Source organism: Grus americana, chromosome 6, assembly GCF_028858705.1.
Source record: "Grus americana isolate bGruAme1 chromosome 6, bGruAme1.mat, whole genome shotgun sequence".
NCBI lineage: Eukaryota > Metazoa > Chordata > Aves > Gruiformes > Gruidae > Grus > Grus americana.
In genome coordinates, this window is record NC_072857.1 from 13,410,651 (window position 1) to 13,429,197 (window position 18,547).

The 18,547-nt window shown below is 45.3% G+C and overlaps 2 protein-coding genes across 2 annotated transcripts; one reads left to right on the top strand and one right to left on the bottom strand.

The window, feature by feature from the left end:
• Positions 1 to 1,629: 1,629 nt before the first annotated feature.
• TSN (translin) lies at positions 1,630 to 10,639 on the bottom strand. Its single transcript, XM_054829271.1, has 6 exons — positions 10,281 to 10,639; positions 10,088 to 10,181; positions 5,295 to 5,391; positions 4,365 to 4,480; positions 3,579 to 3,658; positions 1,630 to 3,218 (listed from the first exon to the last, which is right to left on the bottom strand). The coding sequence occupies exons 1-6, from the start codon at positions 10,344 to 10,346 to the stop codon at positions 2,982 to 2,984; spliced, it is 690 nt and encodes a 229-aa protein (XP_054685246.1). The 5' UTR covers positions 10,347 to 10,639; the 3' UTR covers positions 1,630 to 2,981.
• Positions 10,640 to 10,752: 113 nt separating this feature from the next.
• On the top strand, positions 10,753 to 17,540 carry NIFK (nucleolar protein interacting with the FHA domain of MKI67). The gene is given in 7 exon segments (XM_054829270.1): positions 10,753 to 10,946; positions 11,048 to 11,173; positions 11,987 to 12,095; positions 12,805 to 13,016; positions 13,726 to 13,806; positions 15,068 to 15,206; positions 15,209 to 17,540. Coding segments are annotated over 7 exon segments (864 nt in total). The 5' UTR covers positions 10,753 to 10,799; the 3' UTR covers positions 15,259 to 17,540.
• Positions 17,541 to 18,547: the final 1,007 nt, after the last annotated feature.

The following is an 18,547-nucleotide window of genomic DNA, read 5'->3' on the forward strand; positions in this document are numbered from 1 at the left end:
CTCCGGTGCTCCTGCGCTGACTCACTCCCCTCCCAGCTGCCAGTGCACGCAGCGCAGTCCATTGAGTACCAACAGGGGTTATTTGTTCACAGTTCAAGCGCTGATGATTCATCATGAGCCATCAAGCTTCTGCAGTCCGCAGAGCTCCATCTCTCACTGCCACTCCCCACTGGCTCACCCGCTCCCATTACCCCTAGGAAAGGGAAGGGTCAGGGAGGCGAGATGCCCCTACTAAAGTCCTTCTGGGTCTTCCCTTCTTCCCTCTGCTCCCAGCCCTGGGACAGAAACACATTTAAGACCAGAGTAATGTGCAGATTCACAATCAAGGCCACAAGGTCCTACAGGCCACCTCTGCGCATACGAAGCTACAAAAAGCACATCCCCATCTTCCTTGCTGCAGCCTACGGAGAAAGTTTGAGTTTTCTTTTCCCTTCCCCAGATCTGGCTTGGGAACGCACTATGCAGCCTGGCTCTTGCAAATGATGCTTTTCCAGAGGAAGATGCTAGGCTCTCCCAAAACCAGGAACAGGAAAGAATGAGGCATTTGCTAACCACCCTCCAGGAACACAACACTGGAACATCTCTTTCTCAGGCACTTGATCTTCACAGAGCCTTAGACAGAAGGATCCCACACCTTGCAGACTTTGTGAGCCCTAAGTAAGAGATTTGCTCTTCCAGTTGTCCCTCCCACAGTATATGCACCCTGGCACCTGTGGTGCAGTGCTGTTCTATCTCCACCAGCTCTTGGAAACCAAGTAAGATCCAAGAGCTGGCAGATTGAGAATCTACTGGAAAGCTGTGTTAGGCACATGGGATCCCACGACAGGAAGCAGACCTGTTGCATGACCAAATGCAACCGCAGTGCCTGGGACGGAAGCCAGCGCAAAGCCTTGAACACCTGCCCTGCAACCAGAAACTTGCCCTGCATGTGGCCTCACATCCCAGTCCCACGTGCCAGGAGTCCTCCAACCCAAAAGACATCAGACTGATGCTCAAGAAACCTTTCTCCAATTCCCCTGCTCCCACGCATTTCCTGTGTGACCTTGGTCTGCACGGCTGTGTCTCGGAGCTGCAGGGTGTTGTTTCACAAGTCTCTGGTTTTGGCAGTAGAACTGGCTTAAGCTCCTTCCTTCCTCCCACCTCCACAGGGTTAAAGCGAGAAAGATGCAAGCAGTGACACAAGGCAAGAGCAAAGAACTACTTTGAGAGCTGGTCTCATTGCCACAGGGCTCAGGAAGTTACCCCCTCATCTTCTTCAGCTGTCAAAGAGGGATATTACCATCTCCATACATTATGTGACATAAGATACAAAGGATGAGTACAAACATGAAAGATTAGGAGATGCTCTGAAGATGAACTTTGTCACATCTTGGATTTGGTAAGATAAACTCCTCCATACTGCTCCTGTTTTACTTCGTGAAACAGGTCAAAATTTAAAAAGTGCCTATGAAATCTTGACTTATGCTCCACTCGCCAGCAGGTATGAGTGCGCCACTGAACAGCACACAGCCAAGCGAGGAATCCTGTTATTGTCCAAGTGCAGTGGGAGGCTGAACTTAAATTTTGATATTTCAGGGTAGGCTCCCAGGAAGGGAAAGCACATGACAGATAATCAGACAACAGGCAAAGTTACCAAATGGCCAAAAATCAAAGAACAGCTTTTATTGGCCAAAATAACCAAGAAACGATTTTCTTCCAATAAACAAAACCAAACCTTAACTGAAACAGTGGTAAATCTTTGCTAACAAAATGAAACACTAACAAACCCCACAAACTTGACTCTGCAAATATCCCTCCTCCTAAAGCAGTTAGTTTTTCTCCTTAGCCCTCCTGCACCAGCTGAAGTAGAAGAATGAGAAAACTCAAAGTCATTTAGGACAAGCAATACCCTGGGAGGTACGAGCCTGTCCATTTACAGAAACAAAAGAGGCTGTTGGTGTTTGCAAACATCTTACATGCAAAGTATCTGAAACTAGTTACTTCCCCTTTTCTGAAGATACAAACATTTTACTGCATGAACTGCAGTGTCAGTGTGAGGTTTTTTTTTTAATCCCAGGACACAGGTGCAGTTGTGGCCTATATAGGTTGTTAAAACTCAGGTGCTACCTGTAGTTTATCAGTTAACACATCTCTATTTGGAAACCTTCGTAGTTAAAAAAAAATAAAAATTGGTTATACCGAGTTCTCAAGGCAAATGATCATATTAAAACTCAGCATTTACTCATGTCAGTAAAACAAACACGAGCCAGTGAAAGCAGACGTTTGAAAAAACCTTGCTCTCGTTGGCAACAGAAATCTTGGAGGAAAGGAAAAAAGGAGAAAGAGAGAGAAACAGAGATGTGCCTGGGTGCAATATACCAGTTCCAATGGAGAAATTCTCAGGAATATTTTCACTAATTTCTTGGTTAAGGGGGATACATTAACAGATGCCATTTAAGAAGATCTGCTTAATAAAGTTATGCACATCTGTTCAACTTACTGACGTAGGTGAAAATTTAAGAAACAAAAAGGCAAAGGAAAAAAAATCAGTGTCTTAAAAAACCGTAGAGATATTTACACACTGTGTTTTCTAAAACATCACATGTAACTGCACTAAGCTGTGTGCTGTGCACACATCTTTAGAGGTGTGTGAGCAGAGACAGCTGAAGCACATCACTGCCAGAGCAGCGAAGCAACACTACAGAACTAATGAGAGTTTCAGCTCATGGGAATTATGGACTACTATTGCTGCTGTGCACAGAACGGCACCATGTGTTTTGACGGAGGAATTCCACTGGAAACAGAGAGCCTCCTGCCCTAATCTAGACATGATTTTACAAAACATTTTGAGATCTAACACCCGTACGACACCTTCTGTAAGAAAATAGAGAGCAGCTTTCAGCTGCAGTTCTTCTAAACTACTGTAGGAAGACTTCGCTAGCATGCTTCCTAAATTGGCAACCATCTGAGGTAATCAATGATGCTGTTAAAATGAGCATCCTTCATTTCTCTCCACCCACACCACCTGTTGCCTCCTTATTGAGTCCTCTGATCGACAAGTCATAAACTACTTCCTCAATTTTCTTGACATCATATTTCAGGCCATCGTAACGTTTCCTCAGGGAGTCATTCTTCAGGTTGAGGAGGCGGAAGCCAGAATCCAGCTCATTGATAAAAGTTGAGATACGGAGAGGACGAGAATAGTCACCAGCCGTGACGCTGTTCACTGCCAGTCTGGCCTACAAGAGGAAGACGCACAGGAAGACATCAGCAGAGGAACCGAACCCACCCAAATCACATCACTATTCCCATCAGTTACTTGAGCAACCGAAGCAGTTTTGTTCCAGGCAGATTATTTATACTTGGATCTGCCTTTTGTTGACAACAATCCTGGATTTTCAATCAAGCGTCTAGTTTAAATGTTAAAATATCAGTGAGGAACAACTCTGGCATACAGAGAGGCAGTTTGCTAGAAGTTCAGATCGAGGTGTTGCGTACCATAACTTCCAGGAACAACTTGGGAAATTTACAAAACACATTACTTGTTTTTTTTTTTAAGTCAGTTTCAATCCAAATAAATGCCTGAGTATCTTCCTTACCAGCTCACTAGCGAGAGTTAGTACACCAGAAAGATAGTCTTCAATGTCCAGGTGAAAGCCCTGCTCTCGGTCAGCTTCGACTAAGATGAAAAACAGAGTGGCAATCAGGTAGCACTGAACATGAGCAAAACCAGCGAGTTGAAATTGCATTTGTTTGAAATATCAAATATTTGTTTGAAATCTCAAATTTATGAAACATTATTACAAAATAAAAGTCAACCTTCTCCTGTGTGTGATCTAATTGCTGTATCAAAATGCTGAGAAGAGGCAGTATCTCGTACATCCTCAACTGGACGTGCAACAGGTTATAACTGATCCAACAGAACAACTGCATTTACATTAATATATAAGAGAGGGATCTGTAGTTGTTTTTTTAGAAAAGTATTTTCCTGATTTTTTTTCAAATCCTTTGCTCTGGGAGGACACAATTCTCTTACAGCATAAGAATTTAATCTTTTTTCCACACTTTTTAAACACCAAAAGCAAAAAGTAAGAAAAATAAGCTCTCATCTTTGTATTATTCTTCTGGTAGATTTATGCAATTTGAATGAGCGATCTTCGTTGATGAAGAACTTATTAATGAATAAATACTTTTGTTTACATTATGTTTGCTGATTTTCACCTTCTAAAAGAATTTGTTGTTTACATAATGAAATCCAACACCAGTAAATTTTGGAATCTATTTCTTGAGAAGACATTAAGTTCTGCTGTTTCCCTGTACCTCTGAAAGCTACAACATCTAAAAATGTCACAAGCTTTTTCTCTTCTGTTACAACATTAACTTACTCCCAAGTATTTCTGCAACAGCTTCTCGGGTCACTAACGTTTCTGACTCCAAGAAGACTACAAATGCTGCCAGAAACACCAACCGCTGAAGCACAAACCTCCAGTGCTCATGAAATCTGTTGAAGAAAACACCAAGTCAAGGTATAAGCAAGTAACATCTATTACTGGAACGTTAGGCAACAAGCATACATTATGTATACATGATGGTTTCCACCTTTACTCATAGCACTTTGCAATATTTTGGCTTATCAAAACGACACCAGCTTAAAGTCATCTCCTTGGTACTCCAGAACTTCGCCCCCAGGACACTACACTGGACACTAGCGTTGCTCACACCTCTCACACACCTACTCAGTTCACAGAGGTTTTCAGGTTGTCATGCCCACAAGATAACCAGGGCTTTCCCTCCCATCTTCCCTCAGCAGATTTGAGCTGACAAGATTGTTGTTCTTGGAAATGTTCTTGCTAGACACCGTCCCCTTCTGGTAGCAAACAAAACACAAAGGTGACAACTTCATTTAGTATCTGCAGTATCAAACAGCCATTTCATGACAGATTTAGAGCTCTGTTTTCAGAAATGCCCCAAACCTAACTTCACTGAAATTAATGGAGCAGCAAATGCTCTGCTCCCAGAAACAAGGGCAGCTCCAATAGAACATCCATTTCTTAAACTTTCCTTTTTCTTTTAAAAAAGAGTTTCTAGAAAAAGAATTAAATACTGTATATTTTTAGTGAAAAATTATAGAGTGTTTGAGCAAAAGCATTTTTATCTATGCTGATAAAAAACCTCACACTTCTCTACAATGATTTACTTCTCAAACAAAGAAGCATTCGACCCATAAACCTTGAAATCATTTTTCCAACGTAATGATGCCACATATGCCCTGGCAACTCCCATATCCATGTCTGGCTGTGTGTGATCCTGCACACCTGTAATATTGATCAGCAGGAAACTTGGTCTTCAGAGACTCCAGCTGTGTTCTCACTGTACCAAAGTGTTCACGAGCTTTCTGACATTTCTTTGGTACTGAAAAAGAAACAGCACAACATTCAGTACTTGACAGAGAACAGGGTTTTGTGAACAGAGAGTTTTCTAGTGCAGACAGCTCTGTTTATGCTCCTTTGTTGTCCAAGACAGTCTACTGACGTTCAAATCAATCTAAGAAATATTCATTGTCGTACCACGAGTCACACAGGCAGAGGAGAAATACTCCCGAGTTTTGGTCTGTCTAATCTGCTCTAGTCCTTAGTTTTGAACTTGAGCTGAGATGCCGCAGTGTTATTTAAGAATCACTGCTAATCACAAATAATTACTGCTGCTATAAAACCTGAGTCATGGATGAAGAACCCATTCTGTAATGGGCACTGGCAGAAGAAAACACTGCAAAGGTCACGCAACCTACAGACCAAGAGGCAACAGGGGATAAAGACGGACAGAGGCAGGAACAGAGAAACACAGAGCCGATGTGGTATTTGTCTGTGGGATGAACCAAAGGAGCCTGGCAACGCACTGAGCAGGGCGACAAACAAGCAATGCTGAAGGAGAGGTGACGTGGAGATGGAGAAAGGCCAAAAAAGGCACTGAGTGTAAGACCTCGTCTGAGGGAGCAGAGGGGCAATTTCACTCTAGGGTCTAAATGTAGGAGAGCTGAGACTACGGCAATGGATACTGGGGGGCAAGGGAGGGAGCCAGCAAGAGCAGTGACATGGTGAAAGCCCCATGCTATGAGCCCACCCACGCAGCAGCACTCTGGAGTGGCAGGGCTACGGGAGGGCACAGCAGAGATCAGGGTGTGAGCTCGTAATGGGATACTTTTAGTTTTAGCTGCATGGATGAAGTAAGAGAAAGGGGCAGCTAGTTGGGTTGTACAGGTGTTGTAAAGAGAAAAAAGACGCTCTGGAGAGCGCCCTAAAGCAGTGGTTTAGAAAAAGCAGCAACAAACCAGGTCACAAGGAACAGAACAGCACTGCACACAGTTGGCCCCAAAGAAAGCACACACACCAAGCAGCACCGCCAAATGACTTGTACAGTCAAAGGAACAGCAACTTTTCTTTCTCCATTTTAGAATCTTACGATACTTTTTTCTTATTGATCAGAATTAGGTTAGATGAGGGGCAACATCAGGAAACTGCATTTCTTGCTTTAAACAATGCATTTGAAGGAACTGGGTTTTAGCCTGTGCAATGTATCTGCAGAGAAATGGTGTCTTGTTTACGTACCACCTGCTGCCACCTCCTGTTTATTGATGCGAGTTACAGCCTTGCTGCACCCGCAGTACCAGGGCCTGACAGAACTAATCAAACCAGTACTTCTGAACTGCAGCCTTCTCAGAAATCCTGGTCACAACCCAAGGAAGGCAGAAGATCAACCTGACAGTGTCTCCTGCTTCTTGATGTATAGAATCTAGGATTATTTAAACAAGATCCATAGGAGCTAAATCTGAAAGCTTTGATGAATGACTTTTATCAAAAAAGCCCTACTAGGAGTCACTTAAGTATGTTTAAAAAACTTCTTTCAATTAATAAAAAATCATTTATGTTTTAAAAAAAATAAAATAGGGCACTTAAAAGCTTCAGGAAGCGGAAGGTGAAAGTGCTCTGTGTGGTAGCCAGAATGAAAGAAATGCATGAAGCTCACTGACAGCTGCCCTTTGAACACCATCCTCAAACTCTGGTGTCTGCCTCAGTCGTGTAAGCTGTCACTTGGCAGTAGGGGACAGAGTAAGGAATAAATTTGCATTTTCGCTTCTGCCAAAGGAACCTGTGACAAAAATAAACAATCTTTACAGTAAGGTTTCAGACAACAGTGCTCAACAACACATACAAATTCCCAATTTCAAACTGTCCTCGTGCATCCTTGGGTATCACCACTGATGTTTTGCTAAACTTGATACGTGTTTCATGAGCAAAGACATACCAAACCAACTTTCAGCCTCTGAAGACCCTACCTGTCACTCAGACTCACATCAGCTAGCAGCAGGCTGCAGCACACGCTGCCCTGAACAGCTTTCTGAGCAGTTCTCAAACTCCATTTCAGACAGGGAGCAGAAGCAGCTGAAAGAGAGATCCTCTAACCCTGTTCTGGAGGCTGCTGGCCTGAGGCTCTGCTGGCTTTCCTTCCCTTCCCCACAGCTGAACATAGGCTACGACTCAAAGTGCTCATCCCACAGCTAAATGCAGTCCCACGCTCGGTGCAGAGAGAGACCACAGAGAAGCCGGCACTGTGAAACAGCTGTTGTCTGTGGGTAGGCGGCTGCCCCACAGTAAAACAAGTTAGATGAAAAACAGTGAGAACAGGTTTAGCCAAGAGGTATTTTAAGTTCCCCTGGAACAAAGGAAAGGCATTGTGCAAGATAACGTTTTAAATACCACCGACTAGTAGAGGAAACTGCCCTCCACTGAACTTCTAACTATCCTGTAGTTCTATAAACAGAGCTCACGCCACCCCTTATCCTTCTCTTTGGTAGGACACATTGCTCAGCCGGCTGCAAATCCTTTCCTTGTTTTCACTGGCTATCTGTTGTCTCCTTGAGCTTTCATCACTCTGCCTTGATTGATGATGCAAGAATAATTACAAAGGATCAACCAGTAGGCTACAGGAGAAAGTCAGTCATCTCCCACTCATGCTGGCACAAGGGAGGAGGCACAAGCAGTCAACAGCTTCTGTTGGCAGCACCACCAGCTTAAACCATCCACAGCAATCCAGCTGCAGCCACCAAGCATCATTATTTACTCTATCACCTGTGAACTTGTAGTAATTAATAGTATTTTTGCTTTTTTATTAATTAGTTATTAGTTTATACAGGTTTGGGGTTTTTTTTACAGTTCAGTACATTTTATTACTAGTTTTTCTTGCATCTTGGAATAAATAAATATAAGGCTAAAAAATCTTGATGCTACGAAGTCTAGTCAGAATTCTGTTGCAATGAATAATCCTCTCTCTGACAGATACAAGAGTCATTGTTTATCCCTTTTCAATGTACTAAGGAAGAATCATTCCAGTTTCTTAGTAAAAATGTGGTACTGACTCAAACAAGATGCTGTAGTAAGCCAAACAGCCATTTAAGAGCACTGCACTGCAGAACTACAACCATTATCAAATAAAACTGTAGTCTAAATATGTGACACCTGACAAGTGCTATTTATCCCCCTAACAATCCTTCTGTTAACTGGCATTATATTATTCTGCTGTAAACCTTTAATAATCTAAGCCTTTATTGACTTTATTATGCTTGAAATTGATGACAAACTGACAGGTCTATTATCATGAGTTAACTCCTAACCTATTAAGCATGCATTATCTTTGATATTACAAGAATTATAAGCTGAGCTTTTTTTTTTTTTTAACCTGTAACTATTTCAAATCTCTTCTCAGACTCTGCAAGTTCCAGGACCAGCTCTCACCCGGAATTAAAAATCAAGTGAAAATATACTGAGCCAAACACAGGTCACTACTAGTAAATGCTGGAAAGCAACCCCTGAAGTTGATACCAACACAAAACAACTGTCAGAACATCCACAGGTTTACTTAGCTTAGAAAAATGAGTGTATGCTTGCATAAATTAGCCAATTAGCAGTTTTAATTTTTAGCACTGCCAGATTTCCTTAGTAGGTGGAAGTTGTGCTTGCCAGCAGTGTTCAAACCTCAGGTGTTGCACATTGCTAAACACGTACCCTCTAAGAGGCCAGAGAAGTCACCAGTGTGCTGGTGAACATCATCAGGCTGATAACAACCAGCCAGCTCTGCAGGTAAATAAAACAGCAGCTGGTGAGGTTCATTCTTCTATTCACCTTCAAAGGGCACCTGCCAGGTGTCTCCCCAGATTCCTCTCAAGAGTTCCCAGGAAAGTCAGAATGGATGCTTCTTCTCAGGAGATATTCATTGACTTGAAAAAATAGCTTTTAAGTGACATATTTAAGGGGAAAAACCTGTTTATTTCAATAGTTTCACCAGTAAGTCTAAATATGGGGGTGGGAGAGCAGAAAGAGCCCATTTGGTATCTAAGTCTGCAGTGCTATTCTCATGCCTCAGAGGAAACAGGTTGGCCCAGAAACATTATATCAAACATCTCAAATTTGGATTGAAAGCAAAGAACCAGGCTACCTGCAACCCAGACCTCAAAACCAGCAGGACAATTCCAGTTGCCACTCACACATGCATCAAGGACAGCTCCTGCTTTATCAGCCTTTGCAAATGCCCTTTATATTTTGCAACATTAAGCAGATTTTATATACACACACACACACAGTTGGTCTCGTACAAACCAGACTGGAATCCCTCCTTCTTTTCCACACCATCCTGAACACCCCCCAGCATCACAGCTCTTTGGGGGTGGCATGAAGAGGTGAGGAAGGAGATACAAAGACCCAACAGGTCCCATTAGAATTAGCAGAATATAAAAATCTACGTGCATGTCACTCAGTGGGAAACCTATGAGCCAATTCAACAGTCCAGAAAGTGAGCACCTGTGAAAAGAACACGCTCTTCTGCGCTAAGACAGTGAAACGCTGAGCCAGGAAGGGCAGAAAGGGGAAGAACGGTGTTTCCCGGCTTGAAACCTCCCAGCTGCGCACCCCCACCGCCTCTGAGAGCCCCACGCGCGACTGGAAGCTGGAAAAAGGGGCGCCCGTGGCAGAGGGACCTGCGTACCCTGTGGGTACTTCCCCCCCCCCCCCAACGGCTTTTCCCCGCTCTCCCGAGGAAGGCGTAGCGCGGGACTCACTGTCCTGGAAGCCGGCTCCTTGGTGCACGCCCTGCAGCAGCGTCAGGATCTCCCGGGCCGTCTGCTCCAGCGCCTGCACCACCTTCCGGATCTCCTGCGGACACAGGGCGCCGTCAGACCAGGCAAGACCGCGAGACCCCGCGCCTGCCGCCTGCCTGCTGCCTGCCTGCCGCCCGCCCGGCCCCACGCCCACCTCACGGATGTCCTGGTCGGCGGTGAGGACGCCCTGCAGCGCGATGAACATATCGCTCACCGACATGGTGCCCACCGCCTCCTCCTGCCTCGGGGGCCTCCCGCACCCACAAAGGGGCCTTCTGAGCCGCCGGCGCGGCGCCTGCCCAGCGCACTGCCTGACCGCGCCGCGCCGGGCTGCCCCGCGCACTGCCTGAGCGGCCAGAGGAGTCAGGTGGTGGCGGCGCGGGCAGGTGCCCGTGGGGAGCCGCTCGCCCCGGGGTGGGCGTCCGTGTTTCAGGGCCCCCCTCCCGGTGTGGCAGGGCCGGGCCCCGGGGACGACGACGTCGGGCCGCGCGAAGGCCCCGCTGCCTGGTGACGGCGCCGCGTTGCTACGCGACGTGGGGCGGGTCTGTCGGCAGCGCCGTGCCCCGTTGCTAGGAGACAGCGCCCGGCTGCTCTGCGCCTGTGCACCCTTGCCGCCGCGCGACACCGCGTGCAAGGGGAGTGACGCGTTTCCGCCGGCGGCGGGGAGGGCAGCATGGCGGCAGCGGCGGCTGAGGCCGTGTCGGCGGAGGTGGCTGCGCCCGTGCCCGCGGCGTCGTCGTCGTTCCTGGCCTTGGAGCCGCGGCTGCAGCGCGAGGTCCAGCAGAAGGTGCAGCGGGTCCGCAACAACCGGGCGGCCAAGGTGAGCGGGGCGCTGTCGTGGGGTGGGGGCGGGTGCGGCCTGGCCTGGCCTGGCCTGGCCTCTGCTTTCCAGCCCTGACACGGCTGCTCTGTGCCCCGCAGGAGAAGCTGACGCCGGGCGTGGTGTACGTGGGGCACCTCCCGCGGGGGCTCTGCGAGCCGCAGATCTACCAGTATTTCGAGCAGTTCGGGACGGTGACGCGGCTCCGGCTCTCGAGGAGTAAGAAGGTAAAGCTCCGCGCCGGCCCGGCCCCGGCCGCTTGGTCTCCGCCCCTCGGTCCCCCCGGCTGCCGGTTGCGGACAGAATTAACTCCTTTCCGAGGTGTTTTCAGCAGCTCCGTGTGCCGGTCCTGTCTGCCTGGTGCTCTGCCTTCGGTGCGCACCACGTGGAAAACTTTGCTGCAGTTTCATGAGTGGGCAGAGGGGGGCACCGTGCATAACGGCTTGTCCTAAAAATAGTGCTTCCAAAACGAGTATCAGGCTGATAGCTCACCAGGCGTTGTCTCTGGGGTTGGTCCCCTCCAACCCAAACTATTCTATGGTTCTATAACTGCAAATGAGCAGTTTCAGTGACAGTTAATGTAGCCCCTTTTTTCCATGAGTAAACGCGTTTATGTGAGAAGCATTGCCAGAATACACTAACACAAGGTAGAATGTGAACTGTTATGGAAAAGATTCCATTTTAGCTTTCTTGTTGCTTTGCGCTCAGTAAGTTTAACTTCTCATTTCTGGATTTATCATTGCACTATAATATTGCTGTATACTCTTGGTAGCAACACAGCAACAGCAATGCAGAGCAGCTTTTTTTTTAACAAGCAAGTGTTGGTGAACAGTTTGGTTTATATGCAAATAGATATTTACAAATAATATCATACCATTTTAGAACTAAATCTAGTGCTTTTCATGTTTTCACTGAATTTTATGAAATTACTTAACATTTAGCTGAGAATGGACTGTGACTGCAGAAGCATAAAATAATTTGAATTTAGTTCTTCAGGTATGACAGCATCATTTCAGATTTCTTTCTGTTGTTGCTTGCAGACGGGAGCTAGCAAAGGCTATGGATTTATAGAGTTTGAGTCCGATGATGTGGCTAAGATTGTTGCAGACACAATGAACAACTACCTCTTTTCTGAAAGACTGCTAAAGTGTAAGTATCAGCTGAAGTCTAAGTCCTCTAATGTGCGAAGGAAATTCATAGTTATTTGTGTTATTTTTTTGGACTGTTTGGAGAATCTGGGTTTTTTTAAATGACGTTTTGTCCAAAAAGGATTTTCTGTGGGGCTGGGCTTTTCTTACTTTTTCTTTTTTCACGTGTAAAGATCATCCCCAGCACCCTTTTGTTCACTACTGCTTTTTTCCTTTAGGCTGATAATGCTTTTTGTGTAATCATGTGACATGAAATCTCGGAGAGCAGTGGGGTTTGCTGTGGAGACAGTTCCTTTAATGTGGAAATTCTTTGTCATTTGTAACTGCTGCAGCTGCTGTCTGTCTAGTTAGGCACAAGGGGCTTTTTTGATTAAAAGGTTAATTAAATTAGCAAGTTTCTCGGATGTGGTGATAGTAACGCTTGCTTTGTAAAGGATTATGAGCTATATATGCATTAACTTTTGAAAAGCAAGTTTCTCTGTTTTCTGGGCGAAACTGAAAAAGTGTTCTTTTCTTCCATACATGCATTATCAGTTCTCTTGCTTACGAATATTCAGTTACATTCCATCTTCTGTGTTCGTAAAATGCTGTACTGGCGCTCTGCCGTAGCAGCTGATAATGTTGTAACAAGAACTGAATAGCGTTATGTGAGTACATTTGGTGAGAAGGGTAGCTCTGCTATAACTTGATGTGACGTGTTTATGATACAGGTCAGTTCATATCTCCTGAAAGGGTCCATGAAAACCTCTTCAAAAACAGTAACAAAATATTTCTGAAGCCTTCACAGCCGGCGGTCAGGCGGTACAATAAGATACGTTCACTTGTTCAGAAGGCAAAGATGACAAAGCGACTGCTGCGAAAGGAGAAGCTTCTGCGGAAGAGGCTGGCTGAAAAGGGACTCGATTATGACTTCCCAGGATTTGTAAGTTTGGCGTCATTTTGATGAGTGTTTTATGCAAAACATGTTTCTAAGGTTGTGCTAAATACAAGAAAATCATGTTTCGTGTGGAACTGGTGAAAAAGTACCAGGGAGACTTACTTGCATTAGGAACTGTATAGAAGCTCCTGGAAATCAGTGTTGTGCTGTTGCTGGGTTGTACTATATGTACATGCAGGTTTACCTTTAGAGAGGTAAATAAGTAACAGCAAAGTGAAGACGTTTATTTTCTTCTGTTAGTATAAACAGTTGGATATCTTGTGGTTTTCACATTTGTCTGTAGATCACAGAAGAGTGACGGGGCTTTTCCCAAGCCCTGTGGGAGGCTTTGGCAGGGTAGGTGTTTGAAGGCAGGTCCCTAGACTAGAGCTTCCATCCCTAGACCTTACCTAAGCTAACCAAGTGTATTGCTCATTTGCAGAGTGCATGGGTGAAGTACTTGAATTTTAAGCACCGTATTTTAACATGGTATTTTTTTTAAATGCACAGTAGCAGCTTTTCTTACATTGCTTTGGGTGGTTTTGCTCAAACCAGATCGCCTCTGTGGTGTTGTAAGTAATTTTATTAATTCAAACCTAATTCCTGTAGCAAAGATTTTGTAGTTATGAAGCAAAGAAACCTATAGACTGTTAAGTGACTGCATCTTCACACAAGGAGGTTCGTAGTGATCCACCTGATCTGTCTTGCTTCCTAGGCTGCACAGGAGCTTTCCATAAAGAGAAAAAAAGTTAAAACATCCAAGAAGTCAAAACTGAACATTTCTTTGAGCAGCCAGGTAAGATTGAACTGTCCTAGTGGTGCCCAGCACCACGCCCCACCATTCACACGGGGGCAGGTGTTTCAGGTCTGCAACCAGTTTCTTTGTATTTAATTTCAACACCTGGAAACCTGGATAGTATTTGGTTGAGAGATTTTTTTGTGCCAAAAGTAGCTCCTTTGAGGTGGATTAACACTCTTGAATGGGGGAGGGTGGTTGGATCCTCTCAGTTCTTTCTCTTGTGGGAGTATTTGGCAGCAAAGGTTTCTGCTCAGCATGTTGTAAGGAGCAGTGCTTGTCCCGAGGTGCGTCCAGGCAGCTGTGTGTCTGCTGTCAGCCTCTGCTGTTCAGCACTAAATTGAGGCAGGAAAAACGCAGAGTGCTGGGGGCCAGTCACCTGTATACCACCTATATCTCTGCTTTAAACCGGTACAAAATGATCTCCTTGCTGGCATCCTTCTGTTAGTCTGCGCTACATTGTAACACCAGTCTGTTTTAACAAAAAGGAAGTTGAACTGTTAATACAGTCTAGTGTTGTCTGTCCCCATTTACACACAATACTGTCCCTCCTCCTTGTGCTGTCCAGGCAGGGTATTGCAGTGTTTGGAAAACTAATGCCAGCTAAAACTAGCAGTAGGATGAAAGGAAAGTTCAGGTCATCAGGGCTGAAATTTGGGGCACTGACAGTCTGAAAAGTCTGTCGGGTATTAAAAACATTTCTGTTTTGTTTTATTTCATCGCTGTTGTGAGGTTTTGGGTTTTTTTTTTCAATGTTACTGGATTTATTTGTGATAGTTGGGACAGGGCTGGCTACAAGGAAGACAGGATAACTCATACATTCAGTGAACTGAGTTCTGAGAACTTACTTAGATAACGAAGCCAGGATGTTTCAGCTCTGCTGTGGGCTTGAATGTGGCATTTCTGTATGCCAGTCTCAAATATACTCCCCCCCCCCCCGCCCCGATTCTTTTCCTCTTGGCTTTCTTAGTGCTTTGAGTCAGGAAATACAAGGTTTAGAAAGCAGGGGTGCATAGTGACATGTTAGAAAATGTGAATTAATTTACATTTGCCTTTCGCATAGACTTTTTTGAAGGTGACACTTTCTTCTGAAGAAATACTGTCCACAAAAATAGCTAGTTGTAAAAAGAAAACAATTTTCCCTAACATGTGGAAGTTCTGAAGGAGAGCTGGACTGAGGTGCCTTGTGGTACCACAGAGGCAATGACAACTTTCTCTGGCAGATGCTTTGCAATGAATCGTGTTTTTCTGATCTCTTCAGGACCCTACTCCAGTCTGCACTCCAACAGTACTCGAGCGCCGGAAAGCTGCTCAGGCGGATGGTGACACAGAGGACAATGAAATAACTCTCAGACTGCCCCCTGCCAGTGTTAAGAATGCTGTGCAGAGACCAAAGAAGCAGCAAAGAAAAAGACCAAACCTGAAGAAACAGGAATAGACTTAACGTTTTGATGGCTGTAGCCATGCTTTTCCCTCAACTCAAAAACTGTTGAGGTGGAGCTTCTAGTAGATCTGCTGCCCTGGCTCGGTTCGTCTTGACTAGACTGTTTCAGTCTTTCCTACACAAGGAATTTATTCACAAATCCTCCCCCTCCTGTTCAGCTGTCAGGGGGCCTACAGTCTTCTCTGCCTTTGAAGATTTTCTTGACTTTGTGCTCACAAGTGCCCGTGCTGTGACATGCCTACAGCCGTGCCAAAACCTTCAGTTAATTCTGTAACTTGTCTCTAGTGCTCACTGTTTCAAAAGAAAACGTGAGGCTGTCCATTCAGAACTTACTGATGCGGGCTGTATCTTACATTTTATAATTAATGGTGGGTTATAAAAAAAAAATTTAATCATTTTTCAATTGTCTTGGCTCTTGGTAGTGGTTCTTCCGTTTAACTGAATGTCTGTGTGCGTGAGTTCTCACATATTTACACAAGTAGAGGGTGAGGGATCTTTTCCCCAAGGAAGACATGCCTTGAATTACATCTGCTGTTTGTGATCAATCAACATCTACTGCGCTGGCCAGGGCAGAGGCAGAATACCACGCTGCCTGAGCAAGGCAGTGCATTTCAACACTACTTTCAGCAGTGCCTGGGGAACTTGGCTTTGCCAGGATGTGGAGTGGTTGCAGAGGAGTTGGAAAGCCCTGGTGAGGTTGGAAAGCCAAGGTGGTGAGGAGAGACACAGGGAGACGGCTGAAGTCACTTGCATTCAAGATTCCCATTCCTTTCCCCATGCAGGCAAAAGATTTGTGTTTGAGAGTGTATCCTGCTGTGGAGGAGGTAGGGTGACTGTTCTGTCGGCTTGACCGGAGTCACAGCTGTGCTTTCATTCCTCACAGACTTGTGTAAAAGGTGTTTCATGCTGCAGAGGTCCCAGGTGTGCATGTACTGAGGTACTGCTTTACCTCTGGGCTGACCAGGCAAAGGTAACTTGCTAATTAATTCTCTGGGGTTTTGTGTGCCATAAATGTGCTGTTGCCTGGTTCGGAAGACATTCAAGGACCTGCAAAGTGTGGTTGGCTTTCGAGTGACTTCTTGCTGAACTGTGGAGAGGAGCAAATGGTGACAGCTAGCTTGTGTACAGCTGTTCTCAGACTGAGCAAGGCTCTGAGAAGATTCATCAGTAATCGGAGCAGTCTGGATTGTATTAGTTCTGTTGTTCTTTGGGCTCTGCAGCATCTTGTCCCTCTATTTTTGTTTCACTGCCTGTGTGAAACAAGGGTATCTTCTGCTTCAGGGGGTGATAAGCACATCACAATATTGTAATAAGCACCTGGGTGGGTGAATGAGGAATGGGAAGGCTGGGTTTTGTCACCAGTAGTATGAGTTCAGAGAATTGAGTGTAGCTTTTTGTCGTGCATCAAGATTTATTCTTGTTCCAATGTAACCTGTCGTAGCTGGACTGCAGTTATCCAGTCCTGTTTGAAATGCAGTTTGTGCAATTTGAATGTGGATTTTTATTGCAAATCTGAGACCTGCAGAAATTCCAGTTTGGGTTTTGTGGCACATACTTAGCCTTGATCTTTAATCGTCTGAGATGAAACACTCTCTACTACTGCACTGTTGGCTGTAGGTCAGACTTGGCAGAAGATTTCAGAGGAAAGCCCAGGTGATAATAACTGGCTGCTCAGGTAGGTGGCTGGCGCTAATTCCTTAGCTATTTTAAGACTCAAACTCCTGGCAGAGGAGAAGAAATCTGAACCATTGCCCTGTCTAATTCTGTCCTATCTGGCCTGATGACTTGAATAATCATGTGATCGTAATGACATTCTCTTGGTGACTCAAATTAGATCGTTCTCCCTTGCAGCTCTGAACTGTCAGGGAAGCCACTTGGATGAGCGCATCTTTGTATCAAACGCTGGTCATCTTAGGCATGTTAGGGAAATCTGTTGACCAGCCTGATGGTCACTGACAATCCTTGTCTTTTAGTAGCAGTGTTGCTGCGTACATCTGCAGGCTTTCTTCTCTGTGCATTGTTTGATGTGAAATAGGCAGTGTTTACACCTCAGACCTGTGGAAAATACACCCTTAGCTAAGGTTTGAGGTAAACGTGATCAGAGTGGTTGGCAGAAATTGCTTATCTGTTAGTAACTGCCATGCAGCTCTGAAAAAACTTTTCTACCTCGACTTCATGCAACAGAGACCAGCAGAAGAGAAGCAAAGTGTATGTGCCCAGAATGGACAGTTTTCTTTTAAAATCCATATTCATAACTCTGTTGTGCAAATAAAGATGGCTGTTGGATCATGATGAACTAGAAATGCAGCTGGATTTTCTGTCTCTTGGGTGCAGTCTGACACCGGGGGGCAGCACGCTTCAGTTGTGTGGACAGAGGCTGCTCTCTGACAAACACAGCACAAGGTTTCCTGGGAAATGACCTCCCAGGTTCATAACGAAACCTGTCTAGTCCAGGCGGTTGGGACTGGCTGCATTGGTGTGACTAACGCATCTCGAACATGATTTAAGAGTACAGGAGAAACTTGGTATGGATATTAATCAAATATGCCCATTTCTTTGGTGCTGCCACAAATACTCCTTCCAAGGCTGTGGAGTTAAAGCTGCTCTTAAGAAAACTTAGCTTATCCAGAGTAACCTATCCAGTGCAGTTCCACACTCACTGAAGCCTGAGCAGCTCCCTTCCTGTGCTTCCCATTCCAGCCCCTGGGCCCGCATTTTGAACCTGGTGCTGCTTTCTTCCTACTCGGCTTCTGTTACCGTATTCCTCTCTGTGCCTGGTGTTCTGCCCCTGCCTGGAAGCCCATGTCAGCTTGCTGCTTTCTTCCATGTTTGACTCTATGGCTTCTTTTCGTGCTGCTTGCTGTGCCTGGGCTACGCTCTAGCTGCATGAGCTTCCAGGGACTTGCGCATCTGCAGATCTCTTGAAAAGCTTTGTGCCTTTAAGCTAGCTCCCTGGTTGCTGCTCGCTCTCCATATTCACATGGCAGTGCGAGCCTTGATGGGAAGACGGGCAAGAAAGCTGGGCTTACAATAAGGTTTGTTTCCTGCTGTAATTTTCATTTCCCTTCCTTTTGTTTATTGGCCTTCCTTCAATTGAGATCAGCTTAGATGGCAAATCTGAAAAGCAAGGAAACAAAGTTCTGTGCTGTTTGAGTAAAGCACAACAATACCCAGGCTACAGCAAGGAACTCTGAGCAGAAGGGTAGCTTTTCTTGGTGATAGTTTCTGTTTTTAGGTTGCCTGTGTTATTAATATACCGCTGTCCCAGGAGATGTACATAAGCAGAAATTCAGACAC

Excerpts from the sequence above, each read along its gene's own strand:
- TSN (XM_054829271.1), bottom strand. The coding sequence starts at position 10,346 with ATGTCGGTGAGCGATATGTTCATCGCGCTGCAGGGCGTCCTCACCGCC. Across the intron at positions 5,392-10,087 it reads AGGAGCCGGCTTCCAGGACA|TACCAAAGAAATGTCAGAAA; the intron begins GTGAGTCCCGCG and ends TTTCTTTTTCAG. Across the intron at positions 3,659-4,364 it reads TGTTGCAGAAATACTTGGGA|TCGAAGCTGACCGAGAGCAG; the intron begins GTAAGTTAATGT and ends TTTTCATCTTAG.